General features: G+C 43.8%; 1 protein-coding gene across 2 annotated transcripts in view; it reads right to left on the bottom strand.

The window, feature by feature from the left end:
• Positions 1-1,435: 1,435 nt before the first annotated feature.
• The window catches only part of ppp2r2ba (protein phosphatase 2, regulatory subunit B, beta a), a gene marked incomplete at both ends in the record, with an annotated part of 43,875 nt that continues 19,780 nt past the window's right edge, over positions 1,436-25,530 (bottom strand). The window contains 10 exons of one of the 2 annotated variants that reach the window (XM_083915132.1): positions 1,436-1,591; positions 2,339-2,462; positions 2,537-2,628; positions 3,188-3,357; positions 5,408-5,572; positions 5,808-5,985; positions 8,975-9,087; positions 10,121-10,286; positions 11,975-12,072; positions 21,904-21,973. In XM_083915132.1, coding sequence (XP_083771258.1) covers positions 1,436-1,591; positions 2,339-2,462; positions 2,537-2,628; positions 3,188-3,357; positions 5,408-5,572; positions 5,808-5,985; positions 8,975-9,087; positions 10,121-10,286; positions 11,975-12,072; positions 21,904-21,973 — 1,332 coding nt within the window. Of the gene's footprint in view, positions 1,592-2,338; positions 2,463-2,536; positions 2,629-3,187; positions 3,358-5,407; positions 5,573-5,807; positions 5,986-8,974; positions 9,088-10,120; positions 10,287-11,974; positions 12,073-21,903; positions 21,974-25,530 lie in introns of those variants that run through there. The other variant, XM_083915131.1, reaches the window with a different exon arrangement.

Below are 25,530 nucleotides of genomic sequence, written 5' to 3'. Positions count from 1 at the left end.
TGTAGTTCCCTTTTAAACAGGCTACTTCTGGAGAAAGCTAAGAATCTTACTTGAATAGTGCCTCAGATAATCTGTAGTTGTTCAAATATCCATAATGCAGGTTGCCAGTTTCATCAGAACCCGATCCAATACATGCAAAAAGAGCTGTGCAAGCATTATGTTATGCCAAAATAATTTGGCATGAAAGGTTTATGGTTCTACCGTCTGCAGATCATTTCAGTACAATCCAAGTAAGGTAAAAATATGGTTTATTTTTTTCCAACAGGGATTTTTGAATGTGGCTTTGTCGTGTCTCTTGCAAATTGATGACATCAGACTAACTGGAATGTGATAAGAGAAACAATTATCATAGCGTCCTCCCCTGAAGTCACAAGCATGTAGCCGGTGCTATAATGTAATTATGACTACATTGCTTCAAGCACTTTTTTCCACTTGGGACCTTGTTTTTCTTAATAGAGAAAGAGAAAAAAAAAATAAAGAAAAGGAAAAATTCCTAAGTCAACATTTCATTTGAAACATTCACGCTCCTGCCTTGTACTCAGTCCCCATCCCCCTCCCGCTCCCAGTACATCAAACCCCCACATACCAAAAGAAGGCACCACAGCTTCTAAACAGACTCATTGACCGAGCAAAGGACTCAATAAAACAACAGCATTAAATAAAAACCATTGACACAGCCTGGTAGGGCTTCATTCACATTACAGACTACAGCAGCCTCACCAGGGAGAGAGAATTGGTACTAGAAAGACCAACCATGTTGAGTCACAGGCAGAGAAAACTCTGTTTTTATCTGCCTGGGGGTCAGCCATTAACAGTCTTCTTCCTCTTGTAGGAATTCTGCAGCAGGTTCCACTGTCCAACACACTGCCTCAGTTAGAGGCCATAGGGTTGATTACATACTGTAGCATGAGCAGATTGAAGAAGAGAGGGGGCACTGTTGCTACATGATGAGCCACCATCACGTAAGCAATGGTTTCTGTCTGTGTGCTCTAATTTATGTTCAGTGCATCCGCATCCAACCCCTTTCTTTTGCTGTCCAAAGGGCTGCTACATGATGTTAGTCATGCAGCAATCCTCTTGTTGCACTCAATTCACTTCTCCAGGTGTCCACATGGCTAAATAAATTAACAGAAGTCAAATTGAAGAATGAAAGTCCATTCTTGATTTTCGAGGAAACGTATTCCTCACGCTGTATCCAGGTTGTATCAATGTTCCCACTTTCCAAAATTCATCCTGTCCACAACTCAGACACTGGATACTCATCTCTGCACTACTTCAGCAGAGCGGCAAAAATTCAAGACCAGCAGCAACAAGACATAGGGAGAGGAGGAGCAGGATGTAGATAAGGGCTCCATCTCTAGCTTTCTCCAACCCTAGCTCGCCCTGCAACCCCCATATTTGTGGGGATCAGGGGTCAGTGGGAGCAGATTGCCCCTTAGTTGACCTTGTCCTGGAAGATGTAGAGGTTGTTGGTGGCCGCTACGGCAATGATGTTCTCATACGGGTGCCACGTTGTGTGAAGGATCTTCTTGCTGAAGTCTAGGCTGTCTACACTGATCTCGTCCTTACGACGCTTCCCACCTACACACACCTGGAAGACAACAGCAGGCAGTAGAGGTTTTAAGATACGAGTGGAACAAGCATGAACACCGATTTCGGTGATGTTAAAGATCCCATATTATGCTCTTTTTCTGCTTCATACTTGTATTTTGAGTTTCTACTAGAGCGTTTACATACTTTAATGAAAAAAAACCAACACATTATTATTCTCATACTGTATGTCTGAGTATACCTGTATTAACTGTCTGTCTCTTTAAAACCCCCTCCTGAAAAAAGCTCAGTTTGCTCTGCTTGGTCAGAGTTTCTAGGTCTTCCACATTTGCGCTCTTAGTGTCTCTGTACTGTCATTGCAGCCGGGGAATGACTGTAACGGCACTTTCTACCTATAGCTGCAACATCGCAACTGTACAGAAGTCCTGTCGGCTCGTTTAAAGACACAGTTTCTGAATACAGACTGTGTGTATTTCTCTGTGGATTGAACGTTTTGATACTTTTCACAGTATTTATATAGCGCCAGTTGCTTTCTTCTACTTAGGAAGAAGATCTAGATTTAATTTGTACATTTATATTTGTCACCTTCCAGCCAGTAATCACAACTCCTACAGTACATGGATATCACGTAGCTGCAGTTTGCTGGAGTCCCATTAATGCATTTTAAGGATAATATTAGAATTGTATGGTAGCTTATCTATTATGGTTCCCAGTCGTCAGGATATCTCAAATACTCATTTGCAGCCAAATGGCAGCACTGACAATATAAAACAAGTCATTGGTGTACCTTGCGAGGCTTGAGAATCGCTCTGGGTTTGCTGTTCTCCCTGGATGCCTCCAGTGTGACGTCACGTTTAGTGTTCCGGTCAAACATTCGGAAGAAATTGTTGTAGGAGCCGGTCATTATGACGCTGACCAAAGGAGAAGAGAGGGTTATTTGGATGGATGGATGGATGGATGGATGGAAGAAGATGGATAATCTTACCTGTCTGTTCCATTCCAGACGCACTCAAACTTGTCAAAGATGCAGTCATTCTCATACAGAGAACAGAGTTTGCCACGTAAATAGTCGTGAACCTATAAAAAAAATAAAAATGTAAATGTCAGAACTTGTTGGTGGATTATAATGACACAGCCTCCGAAGTTCTTCACATTGCCTTTCAATCATAAGACAAGCTGCCATATGCCCTAGTTTCAATAATCCCTTCAGATCTGGTGACCCACGCTAAGATGCTAGGTAGCAGGTGGAGGCGGAGCTGGAATTGGACAGAGAATCCCTTGAGCCTAGCTGATAGCCTTATCAATCATGACTTGCCCTAAGATGGCTTCCCCTGATCAGACAGTGTGGTTGTGACCTCAGTGACCACACAGTGGGAGGTTTTGCCCTTCAGGTTGCATCACTGCTGCCACTATCTGTCTTTTTACGGGCAGTCGGCTCAATAAGCCCTCCTGGAGTAATCGCTGAATATGACACGGTTACAGATTGTGCAGAGTGACAGTGAAACAGGATTATGTTGAGTGATTACTCTAGAATCAATAACTTTTGATTTGATCATCTCGGCCCAACCGTTATTTAGGATAATCTTTGGAGCCTTGACCTGTCCCACAGGCACATAAAAGCAAGTCGAAAGCTCACCTGGTATGTCTCTAGCGGTTTGTTCTCCATTTGAAGGTCCCACACCTTTACAGTGAGGTAGTCCCTTGTCATCAGGTAGCGCCCGTTGTGGCTGAACTTCACGTCAGAGATGGATGAGATGATTTCAGAGAAAAAGGAGCGAGTGGAGGGATCCTCTGGCTCCTCAAAGTCTATGAGAGAAAAAACATAAAAGCGGATATCTTCTGACAGAGAAAACACATTTTACACCGTAGGAGGTCGTATCTTAAAAGAGATGTTTTTCCTCCCGCAAGTCTTTTAATCATTCACAGCAAGAAAAAACAAGGCAGATTTTGTTGTGTGGTGTTGTGGGGTGGGGGCTTCATTAGCGAACAATAACAGCCACAACAATGCCTGGATGCGGGGTTTACTGCAGCAGCTGCATCTCTTCACGGTATTATTTCTCTGTGTGTTTAGGGAGAGTCGTGGGTCAGCATGCTGGGTAAATATTGGTTATGATTCATATTGATTCTGGCAGCTGCTGGTCTGTGTGCAGGCCAGCACGCTGGGGATAAGAGCCAGGCATTCCATCGTTAGCTGTCAACTTATTGTTCCTCTTCCTCTTTTCCTCCCACCCTTCCTCTCCTCTCTATCTCTCCAAAAATGGTCCCACCTTCCTCCCCCTCCTCCTCCTCCTCAACTGAGGCCTGGTGAATAGCTCTGTGATGTGTCAACGGGGGAGTCTAACAAGGTATGTGGCGTGAGAGATGAAAAAATGGGGGGATGAGGAAGGGATAAGAAAAACAAATCAATGTCAAAGTGCCTGGTCCACTTGGGCCCTGCTGGATTTGTGTGTGTGTCAGTGAATGAGTGTTTGTGTATAAGTGGGTGTGTGTATATGTGTATGTATATATGCATGTGTACGTGTCCCTGCCCTCCCTCCCGTCCCACTCCAGGGGTGTATAATAGGGTCCATGGGGAGTCAGCATGGGGGCTGTTTTCTCCTTCTCTCTCTGTCCTGGGGCTGAGCGCATAGGCAATCCTCCCCTATCCCTCCCTCCCTCCATCCATCCTTAATCTAACACTGACTGATACCACCAGCCTCCCAGATTTACAGCTATGGGAGAAGATATGGTATGATTGGGTGTGTTTTTGTTTTTCTAAAGTAGGAGCTGCGTGTTTATGCGTGGGAGGGATGGCATTGAACATCACTCTCAGCCATACACTGTTCATGCAGTCAGACAGTAGTTCGGTAGCATCAGACCTGCCCTAAGGCTAACGAAAGCACCTGTCTGCTCTGTGTGTGTGTGTGCATGTGTGTTTGTATGCATACTGCGAGCACCTGTCAAGTAATGACACGCACATGTCAATACCAAGCAGCTGTCAATACGAGAACTTAACATTTACACCTAATTCCAAACATTTTATATATATATATATATATATATATTATTAATTATATATTTTGCCCTTAAAATAAATGCTCATGTGAAATTCAACAGGCCACATTAGCACATGGTCCAGTGAACGCATCAATACGTCTGAGGAAATGACTGACATTATTGAACAACAAGGTGTGTCCATGAGGGACTAATGCGATTGCTCTTAAGCCATTGATTTTGCAGTGAAAATGTCAATATATTCATTATTCATTCGACATAAGAGTATGCATGTGCTGTTAGGCTTTAGAGAAGGCCATTCATTGTTTAAAACACACAGCGAGATCTATTGATGGGTGATCAATCCCTGCATATTGAGCAGGGGGAAGGCTGCGTACCACAGCCACACAAAGGTGGAGCTGAAGCAGACACATTGAGTGTGTATTCGGAAATCATTATGCTACAGCGTTGTATGTATATATGTTTTTCTGTTTTTCATTATTTTGGAATTTAGCTGAACCTCTTCTGTTTCCACCCTCCTATTTTGTTTCAAGCTTTATACTGATAATACTCACTGAGGTCATGTTCTTTGTGCTGATTCTTTTGAATTTGTGGGTTTTGATGGTCAAGAAAAGGAGTTTACATTCTACAATAACCCTAAATTACACAAAGTAGGTGTAACAAAACTGGCTCGAATGATTTTGAACTCAGTATCTACATTTTTCACGTTTTAAGAGGCATAAATAATCATTTCAAATAAAATAAAATGGATTCATTAGTTCAGTTCAATACAACACAACTATTTATCCTAGCAAGGGCAATTTGACAGATACGTGTCAACTCTTTTATAATTTTTCCCATTATACACGCTGTTGGTACTCACATTTGCAGTGTTTGTCGCACAGTGCGGCCTCTCTCATGTCACAGAGGCGTATTGAGCCCTTGCTGCTGCTGTAGGCAAAGGTGTTACACTGCTGGGGATGAAACTCTGCTGAGGTGATCACCTCCGTCAGCTCCTCCATGTTGGCTGGCTTGATGTCCACAATGTCTGAGAGACAAGCGCTAAGGAACGACTACAACTTTTACACAGCTACAGTGGACGTTTGGCTAACACTGTGAAGACCACGACTCTCAATTTCACCTCAGAAAAAAAGTGACACATTTTCCGTTCAAAGGGGTTTGAATAACAGAGTTACTTTTCGCCCCTTTTCCCCTCCACATGTTTACTTCCTATACATGGATGTTTACTTCCTATACATGGAGGAACACAAGCATGGGGATACTGAAGCTGCGATCGGTGATCTCTAGGTTCCACAGGTTCACCCTGAGGTCGTCAGTGGAGATGTACGTCTGAAGGTCAGAGTTGACAGAGATGGAGTTGATGTGGTAAGTGTGGGCATTGCTGAATACACGCCTGGCTGTAGCCTCAACCATCAAGTCCATAGGCTGCAGGACCGGCACCTAATGGGGGAAGACAGAGAAATATGCAAGAATTTCATCTCAGTATTTTATGTACTTTTATGCTGGTTTCCTCAAGACCACCTTAGATATTTATTTGTGTGTGTGTGCGTGCGTGTGTGTGTGTGTGTGTGTGTGTGTGTGTGTGTGTGTGTGCCAGATGCCTCCAGAGATTCATGTGACATTTACTCCACAAATCTTAATGAAACAGAGACAGTGACTGAGGGGGCTCAGGGGCTGTTTGATGAGCCGGTTCAATCAGACTGTGAATATCTGTTTGCTACACGGCTACTCTAAGATCAAGTCTCTCTCTCTCTCTCTCTCTCTCGCTCTCTCGCTCTCTCGCTCTCTCTCTGAAGCTGAAGAATTCCCTCCTGTTCTCTTATTTGTGTGTGTGTGAGAAAGACAGTAAAGGGAGAAAGTAAAAGAGGTGGAAAGAGAGATGGCTCGAGGGCATCGCTAGGCCCTGCTGAGGAATGATAACTGAACTCTGCAGAATTAATGCGCGCTCACACACACACACACACACACACACACACACACTCTGCTGTTTGGGCTTCAAAGACACCCAGCACCAGTCTGCATGCAGCCCCCCGTTGGCCAGATAAAACCCAGACAAAGAGAGAAGGGAGGGGAGCGAGAGAGGAGAACAAATCGACTGCTTCTTCCCTTTTTCTCTCGTCCGTTGCTGGCACTGACAGAGAGACATGGCAGCCCAGCAGGCTGCTGTATCTCCATGGGTGTCACTTCATTTCCATGTCTTTCACTAGCCTTCCAGAGAGACACGTAACGTATTAACCCATGACCCCCAACACTGGCAGTTACACTGTTCAGCTTGCTCCCGCACCTTTGAGATGACCTAATAGATGTTGTCCCTCATAGTATGTAAAACAGATTTTAAAATGAGATATCTCTGCTTAAAAAAGTAAGAACTAGTTTGAATAACCTACACACAACACACAATCAGTTTCCTCTTTTAAAGCAGCACATCACAATCAGATAAAACAAAAGTGCATAATGATGTGATTTAATGAGATGCTTGATGATAAACTTCACATAAACAGTGTTTATTCGATATTTTCAGCTTCATTTTTGGACCAATTTTTTTTAAGCTCTTCCCTTCACTACCCCGACAACCCCCCATGTGCAGATTTCACAGCCTCTAAACAGGATTGCCACAGTCCCGGCCTGTCCTCCAGGTTGCTATGATCCCCTGGCCAGCCAGACAAAGGGGGACAGACACGCTGAATACAGCACTAATCTACTATGCCAGACACACACACACACACATATACACGTACACACACATACACACGCTGCCCTGTGTGCCTGCTTGCTTTTTGTACAAATTAAAGAGGTAGTGGAGTGATAAGAATGAGAGGGGGGGGGTAGACAGAGAGGATGATCCCTTCATGGTCTTCACCTCGATGCACATATCGATCACTCTTCGTGACTTTCTTCTGCCAGTGTTAGTGCAACATTGTTCAATGATTGTGTTTTTCTGGTGTCAGAGTGTTTTTTATCAGTATTGAAAGGGAACATATATTATAGGGAAAACTGCACACAGACATACATTATGTGTTGCAAAGACGTTTTTATCATAGTAAAATGACTAAAAACTACATTTTTAATTACAGTAAGTTTATCTGAGTTGTATGTATTCAGATGTCAGACTACTCAATGTGCAAGCTGAGGATATACTTTTGTCAAAGGAAACATTTTGACACTTCCCAGTAGGAAAAGCACAGTCTTTAATTGTGCAATTAATAATGACTGAATGCCATAATCCATTTCCACCTTTAATATTGTGCGTGTTGGTTCACTGTCACTCTGTCCTGGAGCCATTGTCAATGTTATTAGTAACACCTGTGCTTCTGCTACTATGACCAGTCAAAATGCTGTGAAAAAGTCTATTATCAACATGCCTCGTCTTTCAATGAAATCGTGATAAACAATTACGCCAACTTAATTGATAACAAGCACACATAAAACTAATTTTTTTCTGAAGATCTGATGTGAATTTTTTTTCATTTATATTTTGCGCTAAAGTTCTTATAAAATGAGAAAATAATCAGTATTTTCCCCTTGTTTTGAATATGCATATTAGTGTGTACAAAAAAGGCTTTACCATGTGTTTTGTTTCACATTATAGACTATTTATTTCTTGAATTACAAAAGAACGTGCTAAATTGTGATATATATCGTTATCGAGATATGAAATGACCTCTATCCAGATATCGTTCAGCCCTACTCCACAGTTTATAATCAGAACTGTGTCCAACTGCGGCCTGCTATTCAGAAATACCAGACCGTAGAAAGCCATAAATGACCAATCAGAATTTGGTTTTCGACAAAGCTGTGTAATAATTCAAGTTAAAGCTACCAACAGCTGTCAGTTAGCTTAGCTCAGTAAAATAGTGAAAAAAGGGGCAACAGGAAGCCTGGCTTTTTCCAAAATGCACTTAGCTGCACCTGTAAAGCTCATTACACATTAAACAGTTAGTTTAATTTGTATAAGGTGAAGCTAGCCATTTCCCTGTTTTGGGTTGTAATGCTAAGCTGTGCTAACTGCCTGTTGGCTCTAGTGGGAGTGTACGAATAGACCCTGGTGAACATAGGACCCTTTTTAAAAAAAAAAAAAAACCCTGACCCTAACCCTAACCCGTTAAGGAATTGCGGGGAACATAGGACCCTGTTGCGACCAGGGGAACATAGGACCCTTTTGGGGAATCTAGGGATGACCCCGCTCTGGATACAAGTGGCCATGAGGCTGTAAATGAAGACACTTGAAATATTTAGTTTATGTTTCCATTCAAGATTAATCCGGAATTTCCTGAAATGTTCCCATCTTCAGATCATATCCTGCTATTTGACTCTGAGCCAAACTGGAATTTGAACATACACAGACCAGAAAAGACACAGAGCCTTTAACCTGACTCCATGTGACATTTTCTGTGGCGTTTGATATGATGGTTTTGAGTGAACAGCTTACTCGTAGCGAGGTGATGGTCGACGGGTCTCTGATCCGTCCATCATCATCCTTCAGGTTGTAGCCCTCGGGACGCTTGTCCCTCTCGCTGATTTTCCACAGCTTTACCGTCTTGTCTGTAATGGATACATTACACACACAAACACAAACACACACAAAATACAGTTAGATCAAGGCTCACTACAGTGAATCTCAGATACAAGATGGATGCGGGGGGTTGGGCGGCCAATCTGGCACTCAGCTGGGCAGGTGCCAGCGAGGATGATGAATGGCAGCTCCTCTGTATATTCTGATGTCACTGATATCAATCTACATGTTGACTACATTTCACGGCTGCAGTATACGCTCCATCTGAAAAAGCCATCTGGACGCTTTTCAATTCTGCATCACACAAACACCAGTTACAGCCCATCTTCTCGTGAAGTGAGGGGGATGATGGCAGCAGTCAGGTTGTTGCCTTTTTTTTTTTTTTTTCATTTTAATTTCCGCTGTGAATATTGGTGTCAGAGCAGTGAGGCCATCACCACAGGACCCTCCACCATCTGCTCCAGCCACCGCTAGCACTTCTGTAGCAGCCAAGCATGAAGCCCACAATCTGCAAGACGTCTCTGTGTGTGTGTGTGTGTGTGTGTGTGTGTGTGTGTGTGTGTGTGTGTGTGTGTGTGTGTGTGTGTGTGTGTGTGTGTGTGTGTGTGTGTGTGTGTGTGTGTGTGTGTGTGTGTGTGTGTGTGTGCGTCTGTCTGTTTGAGCTAGTGTGCATGTATGTGTAGTGGCACATGCTTTGATATATACTGTATGTGTGTGTGTGTGTGTGTGTGTGTGCTCCTGCTGTGGCAGTCATGCATGAAGTTCTCAATCTGAGGACTGCTGGTGGCACCTGCTCAGTCAAGTGAAACGCCAATACATCCACACTAGCAGTAAAAAAAGACACTTTCATGTAACATTAATAACATCTCTTACATCATCTGTATAACTGACCGTTCTGCAAAGAGAGCATGAATCATGCCTTTACTTGACACTGTTATTGAGTAACAACAACACTCTGCCCACGTTCAAACACACTCTCATGACAGATAATGAGACGGTTTCTTTGACCATTTCGCCGCTTGCGTTTCTCCTGCAGTACCAGGACCACCTTAGATAACTGACCGTTCGTGGAGAGCAGGAAGTAGGCGGCGTTCTGCTGAGGAAGCCATTTGATCTTGTTGATCTTCTCCTCAATCTCCAAACTCTTCAGGTAGTCAAACTCTGGCTCGTGGCTCTGGAATGTGCTGTAAACATTGTACTCCCCTCGACGTTGGGGCTGACTCTTACTCTGCAAGAAGAGAAACATTGTGAGATATTGACATCCCATGACTTTTCATCTTGAGCCATCATCAGGTAAAATTTGTCCAATACATACCTGCAGAACTAATGACATTCTTATCAGCCTAATTAGCAATAGCACTGTGCCAAACTAAGACAGTGAACATGGTACTCGCTAAACAGCAAATAGAGTATCATGCTGATGTTAGCTTTTGGTCCCGTGCCAAGTTGTGCCTAAGTGAGCAACCTCACAGAGCTGCTAGCATGACTAAAGATTCCTAAGGGCAGTCCACACCAAGAACAACAATAATGCAAGTATCCACGCTGATGAACGATAGCACGCTAACGCGGTAAACACGCGCCACCCTTTAGCTGGGTTGAACCTGGATATTGTCATGTTGTGCAGAGAAAGAAAAAGAAAAGCAGCAAAAAGGGTAAATGTATAGGATTTTATTCTTTTTTTTATGATAATTTTTTTGGCAGTTTTTCAAGCCTTTATAGTATAAGACAGACCGGAAATGGGGTGAAGGAGAGAGAGAGGGGGAGACATGCAGCAAAGGGCCTCAGGTCGGAGTCGAACCTGCAGCCGCAGCTTCAAGGGCTTTCAGCCTCTTTACATTGGGCAGCTGCTCTAGTACTGTGTATAGAAAAAAAAATTTGAAATTCAAACTTTAGTTTGAGTCAACATCAATTGATCCTGGCAATTGTCAAAGAGGATATCAGTAAGGAACATACAAATTTAATGTCATCTGCCAGGCTGAACATGACATTTTGAAGATGACGCCCTGTAAATTTGGATGGATTTTGATTGGCTGACAGTGTTTCGTTCATCAAGTCATCCCAATAATATGGTTTGCCACTGTCTTTGTCATTAGAACGATTTTTAAAGGGGCTAAACTCGCAATATTGATAAAAAAGTGGACTGGGATTGACATTTTGTCACAGCCCTCTGTATCCGATACACACGCGGCTGGACCGTCTATCAGAAGAAATAGAGACACTTGGATAACAACGCACACACAGAGGGAGAGTGTGTTCATCCTATGCTCAGGATGCCATTACTCCACTATATCTTTACATAGCTAATATCCATTTGCTGCTATATTAATGTTCTGAATGTCAAGTACAGCTCCTTTAAAAAGATATATTTATAGTTATTGCTCTTCGTGTGGATGGCCCTCCTATCTTGTTTTCTACACTATTATATATTTGTTTTTATCAATAATAATAATATTTATTATCATTATTATTTGCTTGTACTCCATAGAAGCTACAACATATGGTACATTTACATTGAATTGGCATTCAGTTCCAAGATGCTACATATGCTCCATTACATCAAATGTAAAATTCTAGATTTGCAGTGCACCTTTAGCACATAGTTATCTGTAATCCAGCACAAGGAAATCTTGGTGTCTCAATTGAAATTCAGAATACACCTTTATGTTCTTAAACAATGCTCCTCCATGTAACATGATGACCTTTTAAAAGCTTCTTAGCGGTCAAAGGGATCTTTGTTGTTTGTGGTTTTTAGATATTTAGTGCTGAATTATCAGCTAGCAATCCTTTTCAAATAAACATTTTTACTATTATATTAGTTCTCTAAAAGCAAACAATTCAACTTTAATGTTCCAAGGCTGTCAAATCCTCTCAGCAGAAGAGCAGCATAATTAGTGTTGCATTGTTGGCATTTCCTACCTCCTGCTCCCTCTGGAAGACAACCACTCGGCCTCCTTTATCTCCGGTGGCCAACAGCTCCCCCGATGAGTTAAACTCAACCGTTGAGATAATGTCAGCTGCAACACAGGAAGCAGAGCAGAGAGGGGGAGAAAATGTCAGTGTGGATGTGCACAAAGCTGTCAAGGTATCAGTCAGACAGAAAGGAAGACCTTTTCCGTGAGATCTGGCAGTTAATTCTAGAAAAAACATGTCAGGGGAAATGACGGGGAGTCTCATGAAAAACCCACAGAGGACTCTCCAGCACAGATACCCTAGTTTGGTGAAATATGGGTTAGTAGAAGCCACTGAATGAGTCACTGCATGATATCAACTAATTCAGTCCCTCGTCTGGCTGAAGTGAGCCAATGTGTGTCATTTAATTGCACTCCTGCTTTTTAAAGCCACTCTAATAATGCCATTCACCTCTCTCCTCCCGGCTGCAAGACCCCGTGCTGCTCAGTGACTCTCCTGCTCCTTCGTTAAAAAACAGTCATAAACCTTTAAGCCATGCACTTTTTCAGATGATATATATCTATGCATGTGTACCACACTTTTTAAACTTCCAAACTATGCAGTGCATCAACAGGATATAAAAAATAAGAGAAATATTATATATTTGCTCCATTTAAACTAGCCTACATTTCTTAGTGTCTGCATATCAAGAGCTTCTCTGAAAGTAAATAACAGACACCTACCCTCAAGGTAGCGTTTCGTCTCCTCCTCAAACACATACATCTGCCTGGATTTAGGAGAGGCTAATGGTGACTGTAATTATTATATAGCCCCAGGCCAAAAAGGCATAGCATAATGCACACACACGCACACGCACGCACACGCACACACACACACACACACACACACACACACACACACACACACACACACACACACACACACACACACACACACACACACACACACACACACACACACACACACACACACACACACACACACACACACACACACACACACACACCACAGAAGAGGCTAGTCCTCTGTCTAATATTATTGTCACTGTTAAAATAGAGAGAAAGAGAAAAAGAGAGAGCTTGTTGTTTTGTACCCCCCACGCCCTCTGTGGACCTGCTACTGGCAGAGCGCTGAACAGGAGAGGGGAATGTTGCTATGGAGACCATTTCCATCTCTAGCGGCAGTCGGAGGGGTGTATGTGTGTGTGTGCGTGTGTGTGTGTGCCAATAGCTCTCAGACTTAGTTGCTGATGCTTGCTGTAATTCAGCAGACAGAGCGAGTGCTGCAATAGAGTGAAAACCTGCTACTGCATCTGGGGGAGTGTGTGCAGTTCAATGCAGCACACAACTTCAGACAATAGAGTCCCTGTAGACAAGCTCATGTTTTCACATAAAGCTTCTGTGCGGTGTGGGAATGACTAGGCGTCATGTCTCTGTGCATGTGTGTGTGTGTGTGTGTGTGTGTCCTCCTGTTGTTCCACTTAATTGTTGAAGAGAAAGACACATTCAGCAATGACACCAGAGAGACTCTTATGGCGATGTCTTGATAATGAACTGGGGGGGGGGGGGGGGGGGCTGTGTTCCTAATCATATTTGAATCTAGAAACGAATTAACACTTTCACAGACAAGACACACTCTGACCTAATTACAGCCTGGGAGTACCCCACTAACACACCATACTGCTGTTACATACATACTTATAACTAGCCTGGCTAACGCAACCAGATCTCAAGAAGATTTGGTGAGAACAAGCCATTCATTTTCTTGTATTTGAGGCGTGTTTACGATTGCCCAGAGCCGTTTATTGGGTGCTACGAATGTCTATGAAATGCGTCTGTACGTAGCTCATAGCCAGTCTATCAATTATACCAGATGACGTATGTAAAGCGACAGAAAATCGACAAGGAAGAAGACGATGGGTCAGAGATTCTTGTGTACAAGATGGTGTTGAGCGACTATTGCCGTTTGTGCAGGACAAACATGAGGAAAAAAGGAACCACTATATGTGGACATTCTACAGACATGTTTTTAACGCAAAATAACACTGAGATGCTATCCCCAGATGTAAACAATCTACAGGCTTCGAGATCGTCATCATCGATGATCTTGCCATCCCTCCAAGATCTGCGACTGGTTCTCTTGCCGAGGCGAAAATCCGATCTATGGAATCCAGGCTGCCGAGCAGAACAAACTGAAATTGCGTGCAAGGCAGTACGGGTATCTAGTAACAGGGGTGTAAGAAAATACACTTGTATTGCAATATTATGTTCTGTGATACTGTCGACATTAGTCTTGTTAAGAAGCTGTAGTGGGCGCAGTTTTGAGGCCAGGGAAGATGGATGGTAACCCTAGGTTTTGGAAAGTCTCGTGAGATGGTTAAGGTTAGGCATTGACCTCGAATGATTCAGGTTAGTATAGATTGTCGGGAAGCGCGTCTCCTGAGAATTTTTCCGATGTGAATATTTGACCAATTAAAACTGAATCAGTTACATTTATTTATCAGTTTATTGGAGTAGCTTATTGGAGAGTTTAAGTACTAGCAAAAGGTGTGTGTCAGTTGTGTGTCTGCCTTGCATGTTGCTCTGTAGCTGGCTATCCAGCAGCCAGTCATGCGACCCACGAACTTAGCAGGAAAAAAACACTTTGTTTTTGCAGTGGCAAGAGCTACATGACAAACAGCTAAAGCGGTGGAGCCATGCTTAGTGGACGGCTGCAAACTTTTACCACATGAGCGGTTCCAGGAAAGATTTTTGGCTTTGTGACTGGACGACCAGTACATGCCTGAGCCTCCAGAACAAGTGAACTGGGACTCAGTTGCCTGCTTGTCTGTTAGCAGTTAATGGTCGTTTAACAGGGGTTGTCTAGCGGTCAGAAAAAACAAAAACAAATTAGCATTCAGGGATACCATCTAGACATGGTGAAGGTATGGGTATTATGCAACTACTGTAGATAACCTTAGACATCAATTGGTACCAACAATGTTATGCTAGCATGTCAGGAATGGAAAAACTGGCATGACAGTGGTTAAGTTTGTGGGGTTTGAACCCTTGATACATCTTTAGACATTCTTCCACTCCAACAGTGGTGTTTTCTTTATACTATGACAGATTTCCCAAAATTAGATTTTAATTGCAATATATCACCTTGTTTACAGTAACCAAATATATTGCATTATATTGAATCGTAACCCCATTTATCATGTATTGCCAGATTATTGCAAACACACAGGCCTAACTCCCAAGTCAAAAAACTTGCTGTAGTTTCCTCTCTTTATGTATCTGCATGCACGGAGATATGTTGTGCAACCTCCCAGCACCCACTCACACATACACAGTGCTCTCCTCCCCAGGCCAAAGCCGCTGGTGTGAATCGAATGGAATCGGCTTAGCAGTCAGCATTCTTGAATCAAAGCTTTTCTCTCTCTCGTTTTGTCCTCCATACTTTTTTTTCTGTCTCCCCCATCTCTCCTCCCTTCATCGTCAACCCATTAAGTCACTGAGGAGAAACAGTAAAGGGTGGGTGCCATTTAACGAGTTTACACACGGCTACATCCTTCAATCATCTCACTGAATGAAGAATCGAGCCAGTGGAGCTGAAACTCTGCATAACGTGATGGAATGCTTCCCTAAATGAGTTTTTCCTCATGCAAATGTATTCAAAACCAGACAACGCAATCTATTCAACCTCACCCACTGATGGAATCCTGTTCGAATGGCAACATACAGTGTTTTCAGATAAACTTTCATCATAGGGAACAAACTGATTTGCAGTGGAGTCACGGGTAGGTGTGGTCCACTTGCAATAGATAACATTTTCATCGATTTCACATGAGCGTCAGCAGGTAAAAGATGGACTGGAATTAGTAGTAAAATGATCAAATGTGTACTTACACACAGTTTCTCTCTCTCTCTCTCACACACACACACACACACACACACACACACACACACACACACACACACACACACACACACACACACACACACACACACACACACACACACACACACACACACACACACACACACACACACACACACACACACACACACACACACACACACACACACACACACACAGAGAGACAGAGATACAGCTTCATAAGCAGACCATAACCAGATGAAGCCCATAAATCCTGTGGCTAGCCAGGTCTGACGCAGACAGGTCAGCGTTTCTTGATGCATCAGAGGGAGGCTCGAGATAACTCATATCCATCACCAGTAATAACAAAGACAAGCCTGTTGGCCTGCTGCTGTGATGTGTGTGTGTCTAACTGTGCGCGTACAACCGCAATACCACAGGCTCTTATCTGTTTCCATTCACAAATCTGACCCTCAGTAACCCGCCTTCAGCATGCAATATAGAATCGGGACTCAAACCAATTGGATGGAAACATAGATATGCATTGATTCTGGAATGAAAAGCATGCACGAGGAGCCAGAAAATGCAGGGCAGGGACTAGGGAGCGAGGATATTGAAAGTATTTATAGACGCCAGGGCATGCAACATCTATCACGCAAAGCAGAAAGAACCACTAAAAGAAAAGAGGGGGGAGGTAAGTAGGTCAATAAAAGATTGTACAGTGAGTCTCATCAGTGCAGACTACAGCAAAGACCAAAATAGGAGCACCCTGGCTAACCTCAACAACATGTAATCCTGTCAGGGGTTGGGGGGGAAAAAAGCCAAACAAACAAACTGAGGCTTCATCTGGTAGCATCCAAAAGGTTGTGTAAGACAGACAGACAGACCTGAAATGGAAAACCAGTTGCGTAAGTGCGCAGTAATTCCAGGTAGAGGGAGGGACGTGAGCAACATGGTGGCGTGTAAATGCTTTGTTAGTGTTAGACGTGGAGAGGAGAGCAGAGGATTACAGCACTTTGTGCTGAGCTGCCTGCGTCAAAGGATCAGGCCGGGGGATAATTCATGTCCGTTCTCGCACTCTCTTTCAATCCCTTCTATGATAATCAACAATACGTATCAATCTGCACTTCTTCTTTTCGGGAGCATGAACATATGTATCGCTAACTCAAATCACCTCATCTCTGCGCTGAATAAGCAGCCGATAACAGCTCTCTTTCACGCCAGCAACAATGGAGATCAATCAAAATTTTGTTTAAACCTGGGTACCTATTGGTCCGGTGCCCAGCCATATGATTACGGGTTTATTAGTCTTTATTAGCTGCACACAAAGCAACAGAGCACAATGCAGCTCCCTGTATCAGAAGAGCACGCCTCTTTGTAAGATCTGGAGTGAACAAGCTAATTAACCTGGTTTCTCCCAGATCAGTCCCTTGAGAATGAGTGTGTGTGTCTGTATGTCTATGTGTGTGTGTGTAGTCTCTCTCTCTTTGTGCGTGTATGCTATGTGCGCGCTTGCTTTTCTGTATCCCCACACTCCAGGGAGTTGCGGGTGAAATGGGCGAGACGTGTTACTGCTTCACTTCTCACACTTCATTAACACATCGGCACACATCTGACTACAGACACAACACAGGACAGGGCGCAAGAAGAAGTGGTGAAAAGCAGCGAAATCACTGATCGATTCCTACATGCGCTGACATGAATACTGAGACGGATCATGTCAAATGCTTGTTATTTGGTATTCTCTTAGAAATTGAAGATAGGAGGAGGGGGGATGGTGGGGAAGTGGTGGGTGCATATAGAATTATTATCCACCACCAAAACAAAAGCTGCCTCTCTCTCTTTCTCTCTCTCTCTCTCTCTGTCTGTGCTGCTTTGGTGCATATCCCTTTCATCTTCCTGTTTTCAAGGCTGGAGTGAATCAAACATTAGATGGCTGCTGTACAGACGACTGAAATCCTGTATCTACACTGACCTTATCACCACAACATGAAGGATTCTGAGTGACGCCGCTTCCTCGACAGGACTCAGGAATTAGCTAGCAAAACTTACAGGTGTATCCCATTACGAAGTCCATAAAGGTCAAACGCTGCTTACCCTTCAGGCTAGCATTGCACCGAACGACTCACACACAGTACACATATCCCAGCGGTGCCTCAAATGACAAGGAAGTCGGTCGAGAAATAAGATATTTTTGTAATCGTCCTACAGTAGCAACACCACCTTTAATACATTCTCATTAAATTTCCATGGAGCGGTAGACTTAATAAGAAGCTAATCAGGGGATGAAAGCAGCTGCTGAATAAGGAGTGTGACTCGCCCCAACTTCACAGCTTGCCATTAAGCACCCGCCACACCAACCCCCCATACACGCACTAGACACGCATTATCTTTCTTGTGTTATGTGCCGAGGCGGGATTCAGCGTTTTGAGTGTTTCGTAGTGAATAATGGATGGGACCTGGGGGTATGGTGGGCTAATTCTTTTTATGCTGGGGTCCTAAAGTGTTGCCCCAGGCCGTTTGCTTTGGCACAGGCAACCATAGACGCTGCTCTGCTCTCATCAGCGCATGCAATAAAGGCTGTGAGCTCTCTGTTATAGCACTGCATCAGTATTCAGTGGGTCTAGAGGGGTCACATCACACACAAGCTTGTATTCGCATCAGACACACATACATGCAGCAAAGCAGGAAGAGAATGAGGGAAAGAGGGGGTAGGGGAGAGAAGGTGGAGGGGATTACACATCCTACCAATAGATCTTTAGGTCATTGTTCCGGTAGCTAAATTGTAAAGGACCAGTAATCAATACCAAAGCAGACATTAGGTTAGGTCGTGCCTCACAGCGAGGAAGCCATTTCCATTTTTACACCCCAAGTGCTGCTCTGCTATTTGACAATTGCATCCATTATAGGAACATCCAAGGTGCAGATTATGAAAATTAGCTGAGAACCATGTTGTAGGAGCGTAACAGTCCATTGACTCAAAGCACAAGTATTTACACAACTGTAGTGAGATACACACCATCCATTCTATCACCATTAGCAATGTGTCATCTGCAGGCGGCTGGAGAATGCAAATCAGACTGTAATGTCATTTTCTTTCATCTAGAGGACAATGATGTCTCTGCTAACTTTGCATTCTAGTTGAGAAGATTTCTCTCACAGGTCCCACATTGTAAAAACTGAGATTTCCATGTTTGTTTTTTATTATTATAAAGCAAGTCAAGGTGCAACATAAATACTGTTCAAGTGTAGAAGGTGCTGCTACAGTGTCGTTACAGACATTCACCGGCTGAAATGACAGTGCAGAAACACTGGCTAGTGTAGATGTGGAACACCTGGAAACAACGACCAATCAGAGCAGGGGGGCCTAAAGAGAAATAATGTGTTTTTTGAACATTAAAGCATGTAAACATGCTCTAGTAGAAGCCCAAAATACAAGTATGAACCTGAGCATTAGAATAATATGGGACCTGTAAATTTCCAACCTTGGATGATCATCACAGCTTTACTAAGAGCGTGTGCACACCGCGCACACATCGGGTCAATGAAGCCGCCCAAAGACCCACTGAGGCGTGGGATTGGCGCAAACCAGAGGTCATCAAGAGTTACATCATTAAAATGTGACATCATTCAAGTGTCCTATACTGCTGTGAGCAAGCATGGCCAGAGGGAAATCCCTACCAGCTCGCCCGCCACTCATCAGGGACCTGTGTGTGACTGTATGTGTGTGTGTGTGGTCTGAACAGACTTGGCCTGATGGAACATGTACACTTTGGTGGATTTATGAGGGTGGACGATAGGCCCAGACAGCGGCTTGTATGATCTTTGGCTTCAGACTGACTTCATACCACTTTAGGAGGCAAAGAGCAAGTGAGTGAATGGGCACGCACACACACACACACACACACACACACACACACACACACACACACACACACACACACACACACACACACACACACACACACACACACACACACACACACACACACACACACACACACACACACACACACACACACACACACACACACACACACACACACACACACACACACTCATTCATCCATGGTATATGAGGTGTGACAATCAGTCATAAATTACAGCAATAAAAAATAACAAAAGTAGATGTTCCTTGTTTGAAAAGCACAGATGGGCCGCACACCAGACCAGACAGTCCTTTGGTCTAAGGAGACACATTTTACACTCTCACCCACTTTCTCCTGATCAAATGTATGAAACCTAGTGAAAAAGTGAGACAGGAAGTAGCTGGAAGATGAAGATCCCCTACTGATTTTCATCTCAGCGCACACATGAAACAAAGATATCCAACACAGCCACTCCCACCCCCACTTCACTCTTTGCTCTGAACCAGCGACTGTGTGTGTTTAGTAGTGATGGAGACTCATCTGTAAGAGCAGGAGTAAATGATGATGCTCTGTCATATTTAAATACATTTTTTTTAAAAACAGTAAGGAAAGCAGCAGGAGAAACTGTGAGAATGAGACTCTGCTTTCCAAGCCTTGACTTTGTTTCTCCTCCAACTGCAGTGGCATCAGTAACCTGAGCTGGTGGTGGCTCTGAGCCGCCCTGCAGCCACAAATACCCTCAACCAACCCATTTGGGCTCTCCATATCCTTTTATCTACGATAAATTGTGAAGATGTGCTTTTTGCTTGTTAAATTATGGGATTTTGCTTAATATTTCACATTCAAATCTGTATCTTTTTGGTCAGACCGCGTGGTAAGTGGGTGGTGAAATGTGTCTGGTGTGAATGAATTAAAGGCTGCCCCAGTGTGGAGACTATTATTAAAATGGACTACAATGCAAAAACTGAACAATACCACTAACTGAACTTATTCTAAATGTCTATCTCTAGAAACAGAATAATAAATGACATATGCAGGTTGATTGAAATTGTGTGTCAATCTGAGGTAAAATAAGTATCTGTGTAATTTGATATATTTAGATTAGCACAGCAGTAAACATGCATAACCAATCTGTATAATAAAATAAGGTTATTATAATCAGTGAATCACCGACATTGATTAATATGTGTGATTAATGATAGCTTTTTTCCTTTAAATCAATATTTTATGTAGATCACTGATCTAAGCAGCCTGCAGAGGGGAGTTGGAGCTGATTGGTGGAACATAAGGGAACTACTTCACATCAATTAGTTAACAGGCTGATCATCAAGGGGCGGAAGTGTGGTCAATGAGGAGAAAACACACACACACACACACACACATCAGCAGACGGATTTGTGGGGGCTGCAGAAAACAAGTATTGTTTAAAGCTCCAGTTATGAGCATGTACAGTTTAAAGAAAAGGCGCGTGTGTGTGTGTGTGTGTGTGTGTGTTTGTGTAAGAGAGAGAGAGAGAGAAAAATCCATAGTTCAATTTACTGCATCCTAAAACTAGGGCACCTTCTCTGTCTAATTAAATAACAAGTGAACACAGAAAAAGGAAAATACATGTATTCATCAATAATTCATCATTTAGAAAACTGCATCACATGTTTACTGTTCAGACTCCAGACACAGAAGCAGCTGTACAGGAGGCTTTATTCCATTACTGTCCATAAAGTCCACACACAGATTAAAGCCCTGAATCCCCTTGGTCAGGATGGTCATCCTAAAATAGCAGGCATGATGGGAAAACACATCATCATCTCCTGCTATTGACACCACACGGTACATTACAAGCTGCGTGTTAATGACAAACGACGGGAATATGATTTTAATACCTTTATAGCGGCTTATAGTGTGTCTGGGGTGATTAACTGTGATTGAAATGGCATGTGCGCACTTTATGGACCAAACAGCACCACTATAAAGCCTGTAATATAGCCTTTTCTTTAATCACCAAGGCCATTTAAAGTACACTTTGTTTGCTGTGATATTTGCTTATTTATTAGTTCTTTTTCTGGTTCCTTTAATCTTCCCAATGTAGTGATTTATTTTGCTGTGATATTAGCGCCCCTGTAGCTACAGCCTCAGGTGATTTTCCCTGCAGCTAAAAGAGCTCAAAATAAGCCCCCCTCCTCCCTCCAACATCATCGGTGTAAATACCTTCGGTTGCATAGTTGTGGTCGCGAAGGAAGCTGTTGTTGATTTTCCGGGTGTCACTCTCCTCCTCCATTGATAAATCGGCTAGTTCGAGATCCTGAAAGCGGCAGACCTGCTCCCATCGTGCCCGGTACAGTCAGCAGGCGGGCTGAGGGACCAGCGGGGGGCCTGTCATGGCTCCAGATATCCGGTGTAATCAACACAATCACGATCAAATACCTGTGATGATGATGGTGGTGGTGGTGGTGATGTACGGGCAGGTCCTGTCCACACCTCAGGGCGCATCCAACCGACCGCGACGCAGTGACAGTGCCGAATCCAACAGTGGATTAAATACCCTAATTATGATAGCGCGCGCATTACGTCCTGTGCTTCGGAGGCATTTCCTCAAAAAATGAAAATGTGCTTATTATCACCACAGAGCAGTCTGTAGAGCTGGTCTTAAAAAAAGGAAAGAAATGTCTTCTTGAAAGTGGTGGAACCCGCCGCAGCAACAGCAGCAGCAGCGCACAAATCTCTTGTGGAGGATTTGAGTTTAGGATGGTGAGATTTGCCCCCTCCCAGTGCCAGCGGGGCGGGCGGGATTATGCGTCAACAAGCTTGGTCCGATCGCTTCACTATTTCCATGTCAGCTTTCAGCTCCGCGCATCTCCAGAGTAGCACCTTCGCCTTTCTGTATCCAAAACCTTGCAGGCTCTCCCCTCTCTCTCTCTCTCTCTCTCTCGCTGTCTCTCTCTCTGTGTCTCATTCATTCACCGGCGCCTGTGATACCGGCGGCTCAGCTGACTCACTGTGCCATATAGCGCAGAGCAGAGCAGAGCAGTACTGTAGTTACCCACTGTGCTGCTGCGCTTCAGCAAAGGAGGGCCCCTCCCATGCTGCCTGGCGACTGGCTCTTTAAGATCCACAAGCAAAAGCAAGCTAATTTGATGCTCACTCGAACCACCACCACCACCACCAAGGAAGAGTTCATATTCTGCTCGCTCACACCTCGATGACTATACCAGAAAGGTCTGTGCATGTAAAGCTGACAGCTGCCTTATGGTCTGGTAGCAGGCTGTCTCTTAAGCATCACCATCCCTCCATCTCCATCCTGCTGCAGAGGCATGTGCACATTGCCACAGCAGGTTGGGCACTACTTTCTGTGCTCCCCTCAGAGCAGGCTATTCACAGAAAAGAGAAGACAAACAGAGGCTTTTATAACATATAGGAAAAGCGCATGACATGGCACATTTCTGTCCAAACACTTCGAGACAGGGCGTGAAGTTCAGATTCAGAGAAATCAGGCCAGCGAGAGAGGGACACAAAGGAGGGAGGCGAAGAGATAGAGAGGGAAGGATGAGTTGAGTAAGAGAGGGACAGAAAAGAGGGCAGAAGAAAATGAAAAATCCCAGGCGCCGATTAATTAGATTAGGAGGGGCGGCCGTCTGCGCCTCTTTCTTGAAAGATCTCATTTCCACGCTGGGTTTTAATAACGCCGCTCACTGCGACTCTTCTAAGCTCTGATGAGTGTCTGAGTTTGTGTTGCATCAGTGTGGCACCCCTGCCCTTATCTACTCACTTTACCCCTAAATCTCTCAGGCTCCACAAAGGAACTGGGTATCTCCCCTGTGTGAACCTCAACACACACACATACACACAGCAGTGGCAGTAAAGAGATTGTGGAGCCCCCTCTCTTAAATGCATTAGCTCTCTAATCCACGGGACCATTTGCACATCCAATCCTCCGCTGCTGTACTAATGGGTCTCTGGCTGTGAGGGTGGCTGGCTACTCGTAGCAGAAAAAAACAGGGCCTTCCTACACATGCTATTTTACACCCCATCACTCTGCAACCTCCATCTCCACTGGAATACATTACAGGGCGTTGTGCATGCAGGGGGGATAATGAAGGTTGCTGGAGCGTCTTCTGCGAGGGCCCGTGATTTAGATGCTTCCATATATTTACAGTCCTCCGCTCCCTTAATGAAATCTGCAGGGAAACTCTGCCATCCTTGACCCTCTCAGATCTGACTGAGTGGTCAGCGGTGCTTCCCATCTCTATCAATATTTAAACAGGCTCTATGAGGACAAAAGAAACACAAAGCGTTCCTCCTTCTACGAAAGACTTTGGGGCTAAGTTACAGCTGAGCAGCAAGACAGGATGAATTTGAAATGGAGTCAGTGAAACAATGGATTTAGCAGAAAGGATGAAAGGTTTGGGTTTGTCAGGTTTTGTTGGGGGGCGAGGGAGAAATTATGAGGCAGAGAGACAGACATATGAAGGGCAGGGGGTGGCGGTTAAAGGCACAGAGAAATTTGACTGTATAATGAGGGAATAAGTGGTGAATGCTGCTTGGAGCCAGAGCCACGGGATCAATGCTGCCTCTCTAATAACATCCACTATCTCCCTCCCTGCCTCTGTCCCATTCCCTGTGCATATATGCCAATCTTCTCTCGCCTTAGCCCCCTTCCACTTCTCTTCCCCCTGTCTTCTGCCAAGTCAAAATGTGCCCTTACTGGCTCCCGTGCCAATGGAAAGCATCTCAGAGCAACAACCATGAGCGGAAACCTTACAAGTGACCCCAGGTCGACACAGGCATAGTCTGAGATCCTTTACTCACAAGGCCTCCAGTTTCTGCACCCCATGGCTCATTTAATACTCGCCATCTCTACTTCCAGCTACTTGTTCTCCTCTGCTACCTCACTTCTCTCGCTCATTACACCCCATCTAACACTCTGCTGGGTAAAAGACCAGTGACGGCACGTCTAAAGCCCAGCTGCTATGTGTCAGACTTGCAGGAAATGCTCGGGGGGCCACCAGAATTGGAGAGCGTGTCCTCAATTCTCCTCGATCGTATGGACAAAGTGGGTTAAATTAGGCTCTAGCAGCCCAAACATAGGGACACGATCACATGGCAATGATATTTTAGTCATGCCCAATTGCTTTCCTTGATGTGTGGTAATTGCTTGACCTGGGGATGCCGTTGTCGGGCTACAGGCAGCAAAGACGCAGTCTGCATACCAATCAGCATACATGCACACACACATGTACACCTGAGTATAGATATGTGAGCACACAGCACAGTTGTACACTCCACCTTCACTGCTTTTCCCTCATAGCTCAGATTGCACTCAATAGTATATTGACTGCTGGATAATGTCTGGTTTAAATAAGGTAAAATATTGATTATTTTTATCCAGTTAATCCAACAAATATGAGATTAGGTTAAATCAATGCAAAATCTATTTAAGACCCATACTGTTAATTATTGTTATTTGAGATGGATTACGTATAAATTACGGGACAACTAAAAGTGGAAAACTTAATATTGTGCAGTTAATTGAATTGACTCATTGAAATCTATCAGTGCTTTTTCCGTAAATGTTTGCAGGACGTTTCACAGTCAGCGTAGGTGGTATTGGGAAAATCCTCTTACACAGTATACGTAATCTTATAGTATATAACGAGATCAAAGTACACTGTGATAAAGTAACGTTTCTGTGCTGTAATGGACAAAATTATCAGACAGGAATGTCTGTTTTCAGCTAGGAAACCCCTGACAAATGAATGGTCACCATCACATTGATGTAAAAATCATATGAAGACTGTGAGTCTACAGCCTCATTTACTTACACAAATGCAAACGTAA

The sequence above is a fragment of the Echiichthys vipera genome (assembly GCF_963691815.1).
Source record: "Echiichthys vipera genome assembly, chromosome: 6".
NCBI classification, from domain to species: domain Eukaryota; kingdom Metazoa; phylum Chordata; class Actinopteri; order Perciformes; family Trachinidae; genus Echiichthys; species Echiichthys vipera.
This window is presented reverse-complemented; position numbering and strand designations above follow the sequence as displayed.